Below are 15,278 nucleotides of genomic sequence, written 5' to 3'. Positions count from 1 at the left end.
CTGTCTGATGTGAAATGTTGGTTCACATTTGGACTCTATCGAACTGATTTCATAACACACAAGTTCATTTGTTTTTTGTACAATATAAGAATACTTACAAGAACTATAATTTTTAGTATTACATAGTATCTCGTTCAATCTCACGGGCTTTTTACCTATTATAACATATTTTTTCGCACGTGTATTTATGCAAGTTACTAAAAGCAATCGTTTAATGGTTAAAAATTCTTTGTCAGAAGTCAAAATTGTGCTAGTATTTCTTTTTATGATTCTTTTGTAGTTTGAAGAGTGAAACAGTACGTGTATATAAATCTGTCATAACTTTGACATTTTTGAATAACTGTTTTGTGAATTGCTTGCTCAATTATGATGTGTTGATTGAGTGGTAGGTTTATAATTTTTTGCTTTCCAAAGATACGTAAATCATCTTTATATTCTATACAGCTTATTACACTTGATTGATTCTTTAATTTCAGAAACAAGTTTAATACTTTTGGATGAATATTATTGTTAGCAAAAACGTGAGAAATATTTCTGAGGTATCGCAATATACGAAAAGATTTCATAATTTGTTCGGATATATATTGAGTACCGAAAAATAAATGCCTTATTACCCCGTTAAATCCTTCAAGCGCCAAAAAGAGGAACGTACTTTGGTATGTGTAACAATAAATGCACATTGTATTTCATAAATTCTATTCCATCTAAATAGCGCACATCTTTTACAAAGTCGTTAAATGGATTTTTAGCCAAAAGTAAATCATCCTCAGAAATTTTTTCTCTTAGCATCATACTTAATCCAAAAACAAATAAGTGCCAGTGTTTGATGTATCGTGAGTTCATTATATTTTGTAAACAAGGGATGGAATAATAGAGAACAAAGTTTTTTCATTCATTAGCCTTATATTTATCACTTACTTTCCTTGTTGTCTTCGTGATCTCTGATGGAGGTCTCAATGACAGTAATTTATCATTAAATTGTTTTATGTAATATGTAATAATCTTTGGTTATATTTGTGGGATCAAACCACGCATTGACAAAAAGTTTTGCAACTCCTAGAAGACAACTGTGTATGTAATCTGGTGGCACTAAATGAATTACATCAAAATAGGATAAATAAGATAGAATTGAAGGCCCTTTGACTCCGTTTATAACTTTGCCAGTATTCGTAGGTTTTATAAGTGTATACTCATGCAAAGCCTCTTCATATTTTTATTCTTTCGCCTTTCTTAAGACAATAACAACAACTATATTTACCATTATATTGTTTCATGTTTTAGACCATTGGTCTAGCTACAGATTCAACAGTACATAGAATAGTGTAAACTTTAACAACAATTGGATCATGTGGTGCTATGCAACGTCCAATGTACTCTTTTGCGTTTTTAATTATTTAATAAATGGTTTCAAATACATATTCATACGAGGTTTAGTCTCACCATACTATAATGCACAAAGCAAAACATTATTTTTGCGAATTCAATGAGGTAACTCATTTACAGTTACTAAAATTGGCCACAAAAAACCGTTGATGACTTGGACAGGCTAACACCGTCTACATTTTATTGCAATGTTATATCATTTTCAGCAATGCCGTTTTGCCGTTTCAGTCGCCTATATATACTTTTGCATTGATGACGTCACTCTCCAGACATGTGTTCCTCAATTTGTTCTATAATTCGCTATGCAATAGATTTTCTAATTGTTTCGATAATGAAATACTGATAAAAATAACTGACCTTTTTCAAATTTTCTTGGTATAATTTACTCAGCAGAAACGACAAGTACCATTTCCTTCCTTATTGAAGATCAATATTTCATTGCAATTTTCGCATTAATAAAACTCTTTAGAGTCAAGTTCTGATATAAATTTCATGAAAAGATATTTAGATTTGAATTCATCATTGGGTAGGTGACTGTCGATTATACTAATCATATTCTCAAGGCCGATATCTGGCAAACTATGCCATTGCAAATGCCAAATTAATTAGTTCAATTTGTTTTTTCGTAATACTACAATTTTCGTTTAAAACATCGCATTAATGCAATAAAATTAAATTATTTTATTAGGTAAATATAAACTTATTCTCCTAATTTAATAAATGATATAATTATAGTTTCTCTAATCTGGAATTTATATCAACATTTTAAACAATAAATAATTATGATTTTCAATAGAACAAAAAATTCTATAATTCATTACAACGTTACAGCATGAAATTTATCTCAAGCACGAAACAACTTTTAAATACATTATACGATTTTTTTACAAAATTCTGACGCAAAATTTATTTAAACTAATAACTTGTACTACAGAAATATAGATATCAGTTTTAAAAAAAAATTATTATCTTAAATAGCAATTATTTTATGAGGTATCTATTTTCTACGATACTAGAAATAATATTCTCATTGTCAAATTCTATGAAATATAACCTGATTATTGGGAAGCTGTGCCTCTTCAGCTTCACCATAATTACTGTCCTCTTCTGTATCGCTAAAAAAATTCTGATTGTAGATATCATCAGTTTCCTCGTCACTACTCAGAAATTCTTCGTCATTGATTGTGCTATCTGCTTCAGACGTTTCAACGTCAGATTCTAAACAATATTGTAGATCATCGGTATTACCATCAGTTTTAGTTTCCATTGTATGGAATTGAATGTCTTCAAAGACGGTTGGCGATTTGCGTACTGGAATAATACCCTTGGTCCTACAAGTCTTACTTTTGGTAGATTTTTGACATTCTCTTTCAACAAATACATCAGGTAACCCCTCTTTGCTATCAATATATTGATTCTGATCATTGTCATTGTCAGTTTCATAGAAGCAAATCTAAAAATAAAGGATATAATAAATAAAGATATAATCAGCATAACTTAATAGTATAGCACAGAAGTGTTCAATTTGGAATCGTAAGTCTTGATCGGATAATAAAAATCGATGCTACACTATCGGATTCGTATACAATATATTTTTTGCTGTTGTTAAAAAAAACCGCTGCCAATTCATTGGCACGTAGCTTCCTCCAACTAAATTTATAGTTCCAATAGATAAAATATTATTTAAATATACAATGTTAATGCTTTTTTAAATATTTTCAATCTCAGGGCAACTACAAAAGAAAAGTTTTATTTATATTTCAATTGTATTATTAATATTTTACAATATGTCAATGTTTGTGATTAATATGTTGCGTCAAATATCTCTTAGACGTAAATTTTCGATCACAAATGGTACTAACTGAACCACAAGTAGCAACATGCCGTTTCATTGATCCACTCCTTATATATTTTTTACACTTATCGCACTTCATCCTTTTAGAAGAGTGCACATCTTGCTTATGTTTATATACATTACGCACTTGTTTACCACATCTTCTGCATGTTTGTTTCTCATTGTCATGAAACTTTATGTGACGACTCAAATTGCTTTTTGTCCGCTCAATTTTCCGCGAAATTGATGTGTTTCTTATTTCAAAAACCCAACGACTCATTCCCATTCCTCTTTAATTATACATAATCATATTGATATACTTTCAATAATAAAACTAGTGTATTATGTACAACAAAGATTATAAACAAAAGAGAAATGAATATTTTATTATTTTTCTAATAAAAAAAAAACAATGTCTTGAGACTTTATTTTTTTACTCTGCACCACTTCTTTTAGAACGTTGATTCACCATTTGCATTATTCATACACAGTGTCGTATTCAGAACAATATATGTTAATGAAATATAATTTGAATTCAATATATTTCCAAAAAGTATTTTTACTGTGTTTAAGCAAGCCATCTGCGCAAAGATTGGCAGTACTCATGTACTATATGTCATACTGATGTGTATATATATATATATATATATATATATATATATATAATTTTGACATAAATTAATAGGGAGGGACTTTAACGACGTGCAACGACACCCCTATAAGAGGAAGAAAAAGTTTTAAGAAAAATCAGTTTTTACATTTTAGCTCTTTACTTGAGAACCGCTCGACAAAATCGTTTAAAATTTTAGCAGCAAATAGCTTTTTTTATGGTTAATCACCAAATAAAATTTTGAAGCATTTGACTGCATTGTTTTAGAGATATGAGGAATCAAAAAATTTTCAAAAAAAATTGAAATCTTGATATCTTAAGAACACATAGGGGTTTGAAATCTGCGCAATGAACTTAGCCAAGACACATAAAATATCTACTTTTTCCTAAAATCTCAAGTGCAATAAAGCCTTTTTACTTCCGTAATCGAGGCACAAAAAAACTCATTTTTTCCAGTTCTCGATTTTTTACTGAAAAAATAAGTAGTCAAATCACTTGAAATTTTAATAGAATATAGTTTGACACGTGACCCATCGACATGATTTTGTTCGTGAGGTTATGATGTTTAGTTTCAGAGATATGAATTTTTTAAAAAAATCCCCTTTTTCATTTTATCTGCCGAACAAAGCGGTCGATCCCGAGGATCAAACGGGGAAAAGTAGGTAATTTTATTCTCTTTCTAATGCATATTAGCTGAATTGTTTGTAACGATGGGATGATTTTAAAAAATGATTGAAAAAAAACGCAAAATAGTGTTTTTCAAAAATCAAAAATTGGCCATAAAAAAAATAGTTAGAAAAATAAAAAATAAATATTTTTCCCGATTGCAGAATCCAAAAATATACATGCATGTCAAATTTTATTGATATTAACCGAGTAGTTCCAGAAATATTACGGTATACATACGCACACACACATCCACACACACACACACACACACACATTCATACGGACATTTTCTAAAAACACGTGATTTGAACTTCTGACACACCAAAAAGTATTTTCTAGAAGTTTTGACGAAACTCAAAATTTTACTATTACAAAGCTTCCTCTAGGAGGAAGCAAAATAATAACCTTAACAAACTAAACCATAAGTAAAAAGATGTGTAAATTGCCGAAAATGACTTTTTCAGTGACAGCAATCACTTAAGAGTAATTACTCAGCATTCTATTCTGAACTACCGCTAAGGGGGTTAGAATTAATTTGATTTTTATCGACTTACAACAGCTTTGCAGGAGCCTATGTGAGTGCGCGTGCAAGCGTGTGTATGTAAGTAAGAAAATGTGCCTAATCAAGTGGCGCGGCAGCGCCACGAAGGCAAGTTTGAGAAGCAGACGAAGCCGCGACATCTGTGGCATTATTTACTACTATATTGGGGTTTGGATTTTACATCATACAGAAAAAATAGTCATCATTATTGTTTTTAATTTTTTTAAAGTTATAAGCATGTTTTCTAAGCTAAACTATGATTTTCAACAAAAATATTTACAGAAAAGCTGTTTCGAGTCATAATAAACGAGTACCTTGCTAAAAATAGTCAAAAGGGATTAAATAAATTATCAACAAATTCTATGCTAATTCTGAATCTCATTTTTGTATAAGGACTCGATTAAAATCGATTAGAATCAACAAAAGTCAATAGATTTTAACAGGGAAAACAACAATTGTAGTCGATGCTAAATACCAAACATTAGTTTCTATTAACTTACTAGATCTTTTTTGTATAAAATTTTATCGAGTTCTTATGCAAAAAACAGGATTTATATATAGTTTGGAATTCAATTAATAATTTAATCGATCTCTATTGACCATTTTTAACAGAGTGTGTATACTACGAATACTCAATAAAGTAAGCACTTTTGCCTCTAGGAAAAAAAACACTTTCGCCTCAGATATTTGCATTTTCCTGTGTGTATGTGTGTGACATACATGTATGTATATACCATCGTTCCGTGTGACATCGAACACAATTCAGATTTATTTATTTATTTACTTACTTGTTCACCACAAAAATTTGTACAAAGCATGTGAATCATGCCTGAAAATCCTGCAGAAGTAAACAAAGTTACTTGTTAGCAGGCCTGGTTACAACAAGAATATATATGAAACTTAAAATTAGAACTTAACCTATTTAAAACTATTTATGTACATCATTGTAACTGTCGCTGAACAATTTTACTTGTTGTTTTTAACAACAAGTTACCATTTTTATTATTTTCTTATTTATTACTATTCTTATTATTGATATATAAAAATATTTTTTCAACAATTGGATTTATTCCATTTTATAATTTTTCTCTTTTGAGAGAATTTCTAGGCACGACCGCAACACGGAAGTGCCTTATAGTTTTGTCATCAAATAATTCATCCTGATCATCTACGTTTTTTTAAAATGCGGGCACAATTTGTTCAATTTTTGCGTGTTTTTTGAATAAAAATTTTGGAGTTACACGATTATCTCTGAGTGACTTTTATCAATCAGGCTAAAAATTTGTGTGCGAAATCCCCTCGTAATAGTAAGATGCCAAATTTATTTTGGGCTTGATCCTGCGTGTATACGCAGAATGCGGTAACATTTTTTGGCTCTAAGTCAAATTCTATGCATTCTACAAAAAAAGTTAAATAGAAAAAATGTAGATTTAAAAAAAAATACAACTTTTTTTTAACACTTATGTGTAAAAATGTTTTTATTTCGAGTTAACAGGCCAAAATCGATTTTTTATAGCAATACACCAGTATTTATCATAAATTTTGAGGCTATATATTTTACATAAAAACCTTAAATATAAAAGTGGTAGATATTTTGAAAACACAATTTTCTACTTAGACGAACATTTTTTCAAAACGCTTATACATAAACAACAACCCTAGAAACGATTTTTGGTAGATATGTATATACACTTATGGATAAACTTAAAATCTAGCTTATAACTATAACGAGTGTAAAGGATGACTGGGATAGGTAGTGTTGGATAAAGTACACAGGTAAGTGAGTAGAAATATTTATATATGCGTTTAATAATTATATTTATTCAAAACTCTTAAACTAAATACAATTTGAGTTATGTATCCTTATATATTTAGATTTAAGTATGCGACTAAGTTATATAAATGTAAATTAACAAACTCGTATATAATGATATAAATATCTTCTAAAGCTAAATAAATATATGTATCTTTTAATAATTGATCTATGTTATCTACAAGCGTCTCGTCAAAATCTCTCATTGCACATTCAACATTGTAAGCAGTGAAATATGTGTACTGTGCATTTTTGCTATTTACTAATTTGCCTTTGCTATAGTCACCCAGCTCTTTGACAATAATTGTAATAGTCTCTTTAACTTTTAATAAGTATTTAATTCTATGATCTATTATTTTAGATAAGGCTTTTAACCTGTCAAACGTCACTCTTTTAAACACTAGTGAAGGCTTACGCACTTTTTCCGTCCTGGACTCGCCAGAGTCTTTGCGTATTGTCGTCTCATCGTCCTCCAGTAATTCAAATGCTCGTTCGGAGTAGCTAATCATAAATCTGATGTAAAATCCGGAAAAGGTGATTTGTTGATTCAGCATATCCTCCTCGCTGTACGCCTGGAAGTATCGGTTGATTTCGTCAAACAGCTCCCGGAACTGTAGCCAGAAGGCAAGCGGCAAGCATAGTCTGTAAAATTCGTTATTACTCACAAGGAAAGGTACCCAACCCGAACTCACCGATTTTGATGATTTTCATATATGTTGTAGAACATAAAAAAATAAGAGACACGTATTTTTTTTATCGGCTAATTTTCACTTTTAAGGGGTAAAAACCTCCCCTAAAGTTAACCCCCAAAAAGCGTTTTTTTTAAATATCTCGGCTTAAAATTAATATTTTTCAATGAAACAAATTGGAGGTTATTTCTTACAAAAAGAGCAAGTATTTCATGGTGATTTGAAGAGTAAGAGTAGCATCCCCTATTTTTTAGGGGTTGAAAACATATATTTTTTGGCATCATTTTATAATAAAAATGTTTAAACCGACTAAAAGAAATTGGAAAAAATCTTTAAACATCCTTAATAACAAAATTTAGTTGACGTCTTTCGGTGTTTTCATAAATATTACCCCTAAGGGGGTAAACCACCCCTAACACAAAATAACTGTAAATATGTAATTCAATACATAATATTTCGTAGAAAGTTTGTATATAGAGGTTTTCGAGGTCGCTGATTACAAATCTGTTATCAGATTTTGAAAATTCAAAATGGCGGAACCAATAGGACGGAAATATCGAAAAAAAATTTTATATAATAAAAAAGTTTTAAACGACTAAAAAATTTAGAAAAAATTTGTAAACATCTATAATAAACAAATTAAGTTTTTCGATTTTTTCATAGATACTACCCTTTAGGGGGTAAACCACCCCTAACACAAAATAACTATATGTATACTTCAATCCATAATATTTTCTAGAAGGTTTGTATATAAGGGTTTTCGAGATCGCTCTTTGCAAATCTGATATCAGATTTTGAAAATTCAAAATGGCGGAACCAATGTGGTGGACGAAAATGTCGAAAAAAAATTTTAACTTTCATAAAAACTTGTTTACAAATGTGTGATCTTTGTAGCCTGTACATGTGAACTAAAGAGCCTTAAACCCTAAACCCCTAAAGAACAAATAGGCTAAATGGTTGTGCTTTTTAACCAAACCACCTCAAATTCCTAAATTTGTAAACAAGAAAATTCTGTGTGTGAAGCAGTTTTATAATTTCCGTAGAAATTGTTATCAGAATGTTATTGAAATTTCTTTATTGTAAATTCAACTTATAATGTATTTTTGTTTATAATATTAGAGTATAATAATAATCTACAATCTTTTATCTTTTGCCATAGTGCATTTTTTGTATTGAGCATAAAATATATTATTTTACGATGTTTTTACAATAATGGTAGTCCTCATAAAAGTGTTTAAAGCACAATGCTTTTTTGCACCAACCACATCGTACAATTGCAATGTTTGTGCACCCTTCTATTTCACAATGTGTTGCACAAGACTTTCCAAAACTGAAATCTATAGGATTATCAAATTTATCTGGTTTTTCATTGACGTAACCGCTTTTATACCAGGAATATTTAAACAAATCTATATATCTCGGTGAAGACAGTTGGTTGTGAACCAATGATTGAAGTTTAATTATATTATTTCTCACATGTAAATTCATATCATGATCCATTAACATTACATTATCAGAAAATGTTCGGACAAAGTTTTTCCAAATACGGAATCCATAGACATCAAGTGGTTGTATTTTTCCTGTGGTTCCAGTTGGAATTTTTTTATGTTAATAATTTTATTTTGTGGCATTGTTTCTTCTATAACTTTGTCACAATGACCACTCCAAGAATCAAGTAATTGTATTGAGTGATGGCCTACATAGGGATAAAATATTTTTTCCAACCAGATTTTGAAGTGATCTGCAATTAAACGACTTACTAATTAACTGATCAACGATATTACAATGTAAAAATTATTATTAGTTCCCTTACTTGTTGTTAATTTTCCAGATTTGGATGCTTCCACGTACACGTTTTCTGGTCTAAATATGTTTTGTTCTACAATAGGGCCAAACTTGCCACTTGGTTCCTTTAAAACAAGAAATAGCGGTGACAACAGTTGTCCAGTAGCTGATATTAGTGGCTGTATAGTATAACTATGCGTTGTTGCTGAAATTGACTGTACCAGACATTGCACTTGCTTTTCTCCTTCTACTGCTAATGTTCTTCCAGAATGCATTTCTAGCTGAAATCCGCTCTGATCTGTATTATACAAATTTTCGAGTCCAATCCTTGGTATACATGATTTAACGTCATCGATAAATGCTTCAGCTTTAGCCGTAAGTTCTGCACTACTTTCTAGTGTTTTTCTTGTTATGAACTTATTTATTTTCCTAGAAACTATTCGGTGTGCTTGCTTAAATTTGAGTAACCAATGTTTAGAAGCTTTGAATCTAATATCATCATAACCAATTTCTTTTTTAGCTTGTAAGGCCCATCGAATTATATCTTCATCATGGATAATTGAACCACTGTCGAGAGCTGCTTGAAAATTATCCAGGGTATACTGACAAATTTGTGCTACTTTTTCTCTATACGTGCCACCTTTATTAATTGAATGAGCTCAACGACGTAGCTGACTAATAGATGATACTTTTTTGAATCTGTTTTGCACTGTTTTGAGACTTAAATTTTGCTTCGTTTTGCTACTTCTCCAAAATTCTACAGCTCTTTTTTTGTATTCAAAATCTAGTTCTTCATTATCTGCTGTACATTGATTTGTTGGTGCTATATCCGGATCAGGAAAATGATGTTGCACTTCATCTTCAATTATTTCCACATTATGGAATTTATACTCTTCTTGAAAATCCAAAGAGTCATCAGTAATCATTTCTACATCATTGAAATCATGTGTTGCATCTATTAAAATTTCTTTTATTTTTTCGGCCAACTCTGTTTCGTAATAATTCGTGACACTATCTGGTATGTTTAACGCTTGAAAGTATGCTAATAATAAGTTTAGAACGTTTAACGGATTAATTTTCATTTTTCAATCTAAAATGAAAACCAGCGGTAAAATTTATACAAGCTGTGTTTTTGCATGTAAGGCACGACTGCTACATTTCTACCAGAATAAAACGAGTGAATGTAAATTGAATCAAATCATTAATTTATGCATTGGAGAAGAATTCTCGTTCCACTTTGTGATGTTCGGAAAACTCTATTTTTGGTTTTATTCAACTTTTATTCACTTTGAAATTGAATAATGTAAATCTATATAAAATCACTAAAGAAAATTTTCTACAACTGTATGATACCACTGACAAACAAAAAGACGTACTATTCGTACTTTCCGGCATCGAACTAGAATACCCACAAAACTCACTCACTGCCTAAAAAATAACACAGGCAGCTGAGGTAAACACTCGATGAAAACAATCTAAAAAAAGAACATACTGATTCGCACATATTGTCAACAACTTTTATGAGTGATGACATTTATCTGTGGAATTATCATTGAATGTACGATAACATTCATTAAACTAATGAATGCATATAAAATCCCCATTCAATAACAACGTGTTCTTTAATTGCAAATGAAGTTCGAGTATTAATATTCTTTTATGTATTTTTACCAATAACAAAAATTATCATAGTAATATAATAATAATAATAATAATAAGAAGAATAAGCATAATTGCAATAGCAATAATAACAGTAATACTGATAATAGCAATGATAATGAAAAATAATAATAATAATTAGAATAATATTTATTATTAAATTTAGATTTTTTGATAAATTCATTAAATCGTATCAAATAGTATTATTATGGAATTCCAGACTGTAAATATTTTACTATAGATACAATAATCATTACTTCGAGAATTCATCTAAAAAACGTTTGGCTTACGAAATAATTGTAACAATGAAAAACTCCCAAGTCTGACAACATTAAATTTTATTACAAAACGCAAAAGAGTTTGATAAACTAATTTTATTAACCTATGTTTTTTCATTTGCAAAAAAGTGTGGACTTTTTGAATTTATAAAATTATATAATTATGCAATTTATGAAATACTTTATAATTTATGAAATTACTTTTGAAATTATGCTAATTTATAAAAGCAGAAAAATAAATAATCTTTGATTGAAACATAAAACGAGACGTTATTTGTTACATACAAAATGATAGAATAAAATATCGGTAATATGTCTATACTCGTGTCTACGGTAAAGCATAGGCCTTCGGCTTGTCTGGAGGTTAGGGGTTTGGAGTCGTTTGGTTAAAATGCACAACCATTTAGCCTATTTGTTCTTTAGGGGTTTAGGGTTTAAGGCTCTTTAGTTCACATGTACAGGCTACAAAGATCACACATTTGTAAACAAGTTTTTTTGAAAGTTAAAATTTTTTTTCGATATTTCCGTCCACCATATTGGATCCGCCATTTTGAATTTTCAAAATCTGACAGATTTGTAATCAGCGACCTCGAAAACCTCTATATACAAACCTTCTACAAAATATTATGGATTGAAGTATACTTATAGTTATTTTGTGTTAGGGGTGGTTTACCCCCCTAAGGGGTAATATTTATGAAAACACCGAAAGACGTCAACTAAATTTTGTTATTAAGGATGTTTAAACATTTTTTCCAATTTTTTTTAGTCGGTTTAAACATTTTTATTATAAAATTATGCCAAAAAATATATGTTTTCAACCCCTAAAAAATAGGGGATGCTACTCTTACTCTTCAAATCACCATGAAATACTTGCTCTTTTTGTAAGAAATAACCTCCAATTTGTTTCATTGAAAAATATTAATTTTAAGCCGAGATATTTAAAAAAAAACGCTTTTTGGGGGTTAACTTTAGGGGAGGTTTTTACCCCTTAAAAGTGAAAATTAGCCGATAAAAAAAATACGTGTCTCTTATTTTTTTATGTTCTACAACATATATGAAAATCATCAAAATCGGTGAGTTCGGGTTGGGTACCTTTCCTTGTCAGTTGAACAACCCGATTTAAGTCATCCAAATCGACTAAGGTATTTTCCAGCCTAATGTGAATAATTTTTCCATAAGAGTTGTTCAAGCCGAATACCATGGGTAGAATTTGATGACAGCGATACTTGGTAGTGGTGGTGGAAGTCTGGCTGTCCTAAGTCTGGCTATCGTGATGTCTCTTTTGCCCAGCCATCTTTTTTTCTTCTTATACTTTTTTTTTGTCACCGAGAGATAACTTCTATTTTAGATTTGTGAAAGAGAACTGTGCTCTCTGTGCTGCAACTACACCGGCTTATATTCGAAAACCACTACATTTGGTGGGAGGCGAGACCAATGAGGAACAGTCTCGCGACAAATGGATAACCAATAGAATCACAGGTGCTGTAGAGCATTTTTTTGGAAAATGTGCAAGTTAAATATCCTCTTACTTTACCGTTTCACGTTTAAAAATTTTACAATATTATATTACAACTTAGCAACGAATTCTTCGGCAATCCAAAACTATCAAAATATCAGCCAACACCATTTTTGGACACATATATCGCCACCTAGTGCATACCACGTTTCTTATGACTTTGTGTATTAAACACAAAGCTACATGGTTTTACCCATGTCATTGAAATTTGATCTGCTGGGTAAACCACCACCGCATGAGCTCTCATTTTTCGCAACTTCTGGAGAATATTCGGAGAATTCATTCTTGTAAAGATAGTATGGCGGTGAGAAGGGACGCTCTGCTGTTGGAGTTATACTGCTCCCGACACCACGTAAATTTAGCCACAGTTTTAGTTTGCAGGCGTTGTTGAGCGTACAGAAATAGAATGCTGCATACAATACCGTGTACGGTATGGCAATTTGTAGTAAGGTGGACACTCGTACGCCTCCTCTAAATTGATAACTTCGCCTGTCGTAATCTTATTTAGCAGTTTCGCCTTTTCCTCTCCTCGCACATAAATTCTATTTGCTTTTCTGCAAATATCATGCATAGTTTGGTAAAATTTTTTTAGCGAAACGTCCCCATCGTACCAATCCAGACCATAATGATGCAGTATCAGCCAATTATTCTCTCTTAAAATATCTTTCTTTAAAAATCTCGTATTACAAATAGGCACGATAATCCAATGTGCTGTAGCATCTAAATCTAATACTGCTAAGCCCACTTCATTCGGCACAACTCGACCCTTGTTATCCTTGAAAAACTGAAAATCGATAACTAGATCCATTTCTCCGTTTATCTGCACAGCTCAAGAAAGGCGTATCGACTGGCACAAAGCTTGTATTGGTAGGTGGTTTTATTTGATGTTTAAAAGAGCGCCATCTAGTCTCAACCGCTGTAATCCACCAAAACTTGTCGTAACGAGTCAATCTCCAACAGATTGTCGTACTCAGCATAAATTATGCAATTTACAACAGTATCTAATGCGTCATCAAATCTCACGTCTGTTATTGTTGGCCGATAAATCGGACGTCAAATCGAATGCAAAAATACAGTAGCAATTTGGGTATGCATCGCGTGTTATCGAATTACCGGCATTTGAAAAATGTACCCCCGAACCCGAGAAGAGTGTGTGATACGCAACCACATACAACTTTGTTTTTTTTTAAGTCAGGCTACAGTGGTTTTGATGGGACTTGTACAGTGTCCACCAACAAACACAAGAATAGTATATTTCGATATAAGTTCGCAAAAGTTGATTCTACACGAGTGGGAGGTTTGTTGCCCGAGCGAAGCAAGAATGACAATTTCACGAGTGTAGAATCAACTTTTCGCACGTGTATCGAACGTTATTTTTTTATATAGGGGCGAAAAATGTGCTTAAACGCACGCAGAGCGTGCGTAAAGTGCATTTTACGCACACTTTATCGAAAATTGATATTTAAATTTTTAAAATTGAACGGATTGAGTTTTGTATGTCCGTTATAAGCCTTATTTTCAATAAATACAATTATGATTCTTTTCGGCAATTGACACAGTATGACATTATCTATCGACTGACCATGTGCACCACTGTTCAGGGTTACATTTTTTAGGCACTCGCCCCGTATAAAGAGTTTCGAAGAAACGTCTTATACCCAGGGCGAACGCCTATTGGATTTGACAAAAAATGTGTATTTTTTCAATTCTTTTTGAGCCATTTTTTATAAAAAGGTTTATTTTTTAAAGTATTCTGGCTATTTTGTAGAAAATTAAATTCTGAACAAATTCGCAGTATTTAAAAATTCTAAATACGCAATTGAAAAAAAGTATTTCTAGTAGCGAAGCCTCATTCTCCAAAAATTGGCTTTCCGTCCGTGCACAGGACCTGATATAATAAGAAGTGACCTTATATTACACAACATACTTGCTCAAAACAACTTTTTTCAGTCAAATTCACTATGTATATTAAATATACTATATTCTACATGATCACCATATATATGCAACTTTCTAGACATACTTTTGTAGACCAATAAAGGTAGAAACTGACATTTCTTCACTATACTCATACTAAATTCTTTCAAAACTAAACTTTTCACACTTGCTTCTATGAAATACTTGTAGAATGACTATATATGTTCAATATACTATATTTTAAGCCATCACTGAGCATATGTATATCTATATATACGTATGTTTGATATTTCATCCCTCCGCATAACCTTAAATCTTAAGAAAATATGAATTGTGTAACGAGGAACAACGTCCCTCGCCACACCGATAATCGAGACAGGATAGAGAGTGACGAAATAAGGCGGTGTTGGCCCAAGTGGTAGCATGCGCGCCTAGAGATCTCGGGAACGCCGGATCGATTCTCGGTCCCCGCGTCTCCTTTTGTGATTTTCTCCTCTCATCGTCAAGTCTCACCTCGTTACAATTGTTTTCACTCTAACAATATAAAACACTTGCACTGTAACTGTATATTATCATACTCATCA

The 15,278-nt window shown here is 31.3% G+C and overlaps 1 protein-coding gene across 16 annotated transcripts in view; it reads left to right on the top strand.

Moving 5' to 3' along the window:
- Positions 1-15,278, top strand: part of LOC100116395 (high affinity cGMP-specific 3',5'-cyclic phosphodiesterase 9A) — an 815,596-nt gene that overhangs the window by 402,433 nt on the left and 397,885 nt on the right. Inside the window, exon 1 of one of the 16 annotated variants that reach the window (XM_031933060.2) lies at positions 2,528-2,769. The exons of 14 other annotated variants lie outside the window; for them this stretch is intronic. In XM_031933060.2, coding sequence (XP_031788920.1) covers positions 2,654-2,769 — 116 coding nt within the window. In that variant the 5' untranslated portion in view covers positions 2,528-2,653. Of the gene's footprint in view, positions 1-2,527; positions 2,770-15,278 lie in introns of those variants that run through there. One more of the 16 variants, XM_031933066.2, reaches the window with a different exon arrangement.

Source organism: Nasonia vitripennis (assembly GCF_009193385.2).
Source record: "Nasonia vitripennis strain AsymCx chromosome 1 unlocalized genomic scaffold, Nvit_psr_1.1 chr1_random0009, whole genome shotgun sequence".
Lineage (NCBI taxonomy): Eukaryota > Metazoa > Arthropoda > Insecta > Hymenoptera > Pteromalidae > Nasonia > Nasonia vitripennis.
The sequence above is the reverse complement of the archived record's forward strand: the minus strand, read 5'-3'. Positions and strand labels throughout refer to the sequence as shown.